Source organism: Charadrius vociferus, unplaced genomic scaffold (genome assembly GCF_000708025.1).
Source record: "Charadrius vociferus isolate BGI_N301 unplaced genomic scaffold, ASM70802v2 scaffold59, whole genome shotgun sequence".
In the NCBI taxonomy this organism is placed as follows: domain Eukaryota; kingdom Metazoa; phylum Chordata; class Aves; order Charadriiformes; family Charadriidae; genus Charadrius; species Charadrius vociferus.
This window is the reverse complement of record NW_009661371.1, coordinates 3,883,664-3,886,998: the sequence shown is the minus strand read 5'-3', so window position 1 is coordinate 3,886,998 and position 3,335 is coordinate 3,883,664. Positions and strand designations below refer to the sequence as shown.

The 3,335-nt window shown below is 33.2% G+C and overlaps 2 protein-coding genes across 2 annotated transcripts in view; both read right to left on the bottom strand.

Annotated features, from left to right (window-relative positions):
* Positions 1-365: 365 nt before the first annotated feature.
* The window catches only part of GRIA2 (glutamate receptor, ionotropic, AMPA 2), a 55,253-nt gene continuing 52,283 nt past the window's right edge, over positions 366-3,335 (bottom strand). Inside the window, exon 15 of the mRNA XM_009893771.1 lies at positions 366-3,256. The gene's annotated coding sequence lies outside the window, so the exon portion shown is untranslated. The remainder of the gene's footprint in view (positions 3,257-3,335) is intronic.
* LOC104294139 (glutamate receptor 4-like) overlaps positions 2,533-3,335 on the bottom strand; it is a 1,563-nt gene continuing 760 nt past the window's right edge. Inside the window, exon 2 of the mRNA XM_009893712.1 lies at positions 2,533-3,256. Within this exon, the coding sequence (XP_009892014.1) occupies positions 3,092-3,256 (165 nt within the window). The 3' untranslated portion in view covers positions 2,533-3,091. The remainder of the gene's footprint in view (positions 3,257-3,335) is intronic.

Here is a 3,335-nt window from a genome sequence, read left to right as displayed (position 1 = left end):
AAAAATTACTGATTGAAGCTGGCAATTTTAAAGTAGAGTTACTGAATAGATACTTAACCTACTAGCATTACCATCCTATCACACTGCCACTATAACCATGATCAAGAAGGTTACATTCCAGAAATACAATTATATTGTTGGCAGGAAAGTTACATTACTTCGTTTAGCGGTAACGCAAACTACCATAAATCTACCCTTGAGTGCCAAGATGATTTGGGGGAAGATTTATATTATCCTTGCAAAACTCTTCAAGGAAATTTCCTGTCTGTGGGGACAAAGAGGTTTGCTCTATGTAAGATCTTAGGAAAATACATTTATAATAAATAAGAAACCAGATTTCAATAATACTAAGCAGACATTAAAGGTCTTTTGCCTTTTTTAAGAAGATTTTTTATGTATGATTGAAGTTTATACAACACTCCAGAAAAGCCATCATGTGTTAGATTGAAAAATAAAATCAGAAGCATTTTCTGTCATATAGGTATACATGAAAAAACGGAAACGTTAATGTCTTAGAAAGTGTATGTCCAGCTTTGTACTGTTACTCATTTAACAAAGCAGAAAATAAGATACTGTACTGTAAACAAAAAGCTACAGTAAAGGACATTTTGAAATTTACACAAGTTTGAGTTCATAAACATTTTGGTTGCTCCATAACAGTTTTCATATAAAATGAATAAAAAACCCTTGGACAGCTTTCATCACTCTTGACTACTTTTCACTTAAATGCACACAGACATACTTTATATAGCAATATACTGATGTACTGTAACATGGATATTAAACTATGATTACTGCTTTTTAACTGAGATGTGTATTATCCAATCAATATTATCTGTAATTGAAATACTCATACATTATGTATTCCCATCATGTTGTTAAGTATAAAAACATGAAAATATAACTTTACATTATTTCAGTTATATACATCAGTTCAGGCTTGACAAAGATTTTTTTACGCTACGATTTTTAGAGGAATAAACCCAGAGGTACAATAAATAGCTTTCCACTGTATACAGTAATGGAATTCTACTTTTTCAAAAAGTTTAAATTACCATATGAGTATTATTTTAGTTTGGTCATTCTAGCTTTGAACATTAAAAATCAGAATGCATTCCCCAACATTCCTGATGAAGAGTAATGCACAGAACTCCCATGGATTACAGATGCGTCAAGAAAAGCTTTAGTTTACTTTAATTAGGGGGAAGTTACTGGTAAGTTTGACGTTGAAAACACTGTATATACCTCGTTTGCTGACCGCACTGAGGGTATACACTGTGTTCACACCTTGCAGAAACAGGGTCAGAGCTTGTACCACAAGAAGTGATTTCAAGTTTCTGATAAAGGCTCTGTCTTCTCCGATGTTCAATAAATACTTTACTTAAGCCTAAGAAGTGGATTCCAACTAAAACTGCAAGTCATATTTCAAAGTTTATTCAAGTGCAAAATAAAATAGAGATTTACTGATACTGCATGAGGCAATGTATCCACAATGCAGAAAAATGTAAGTTTTCTACCAAATGTACGGAATTTTATCTACAGGGAAAGCTGGAGAAACACGATGTTGCTTTGATTTGCATTAGCATTTAAATTAATGTTATTGCACCCCTCCTAGGATTCCTTTTTGCTTTGTAAGTAGAGTTATCATTTTTAAATACACATAATTAAAACGTATGGTAATTTCAGATTGCAAAGAATATTTGTAATGATTAAGATCCAGGAAAATTTTTAAATTTTCATCAGTACAGACTTGCATCTAATTCGAGTTATTACCAATCTTAATTTAAAAAGACATTGCCAAGGTTTTGGGCTGGTTTTTTTTTTTTTTTCATAACAAAGAACTTTACTAGCTACTGCTTAGAATTACCCTTTAACAGTTTGAAAACTGCTTCCTTAAAGGAACAATTTGAGATCTGTGTTTGTTTCATACTTTAAAAAAATATTTAACACTATTTTACTGCTTGCAATTTACCAATTTTTACCGATAGTGTTCTCTCTCTGTACATGTATTTATGAACGCAATTGTACAAAAGTAGAGATAGATATGAACCAAATCTTTGGATCATAAGTCCCTGTACGTCAGAGTTAAGAGGAGCTCTAAATCAGCACCTATCTGACTCCTCATGTGCTGGTATCAAGTACCACTCCAAGCCAGAACAACGTTGATCTCCAGAGTTCAGAATGCATATCTGAGCATCACAGCTTGGGCTCGTCTGTAGAAAAAACAACGTTGAACAGATTCAAGTGACCTGGGGGTGGCGACACTGCCAAAAACTAAAACATTGACCCAACCTTGACAGTGTCCTTTTAGATTTCAGACTCTTCATAATCCAACCATAGCTAGTAAAATTAATGGAACACTTGCAAATAAAACCATAGAAAAAAGTTTATTTCAAATGTCAAGCATTGCCAAGTAATTTTATATTAACACCAAATGTTAAAGAATAGGATATACAGCAAAGTTTTAATAACAATATTAAATTACAAGATTCAAACCTTTTAATTATTATTTCTTCTCTTCTCCATATTACATATTTGGCTTTGAAAAATATGGAACTGATGCTTTAAGCCTTATTTTCATATTCCACTTCCCCACAGTCTATATTTCTTTTTTTTTTCTTTTTTTTTTCTTTTGTCATATTCAACCATTATGGAAGCAAATTTATTTAAAAGCCAGTTTTTGTCTGTGAAAATACCTAAAAATATTTTTTTCATTTTAAATGTTTTTTTCTTTTTCTTATAAAACATGTCACATCTTGATGCAATTGATGTCAAGTGTGCTTAAGTCAATATGAACCAAGGGACTAACAACGGTGGCTGCAGAAACTGGTGTGTTGCCTGTACAACGACTTCAGTTAGATTACAGTACTTCCATGTTAGCTGTGCATGTCAGTCAAGCTTCATCTTGAACTTGTGTAGAAAATGGTGTTGTGTTTTGAACTAAGCATTCATTACAATCCAAGATGAACTCCACAAATATAAGAATTCTTGGCTGAAAGAAAAGTCTTCAAGATACTGGATGCCTCTCACCACTTTGACAATAAACGCACAAGAAAACCATTGTGTAAGGCACTCAAAAGGTTCTTATCAATCACGAGAGATCAGTCACACTGACATTCATTCCCATGCCAGGACTCACGTAAGGTACTGCATGCACTGCTTTTGGAAATTCTGGAGTCATAACACGTCCATTTTCTCCAGTACTTCCTGTAATTGACAGCCTTGCCTTGCTCCTCATGGCATCATTCAAGGTCATCTTAAGAAAGAGAAAGAAAAATAAAATGATACATTACAGAAATTCAGTGTTTGAGACAGAGGGCCTGATTCTCATCTTG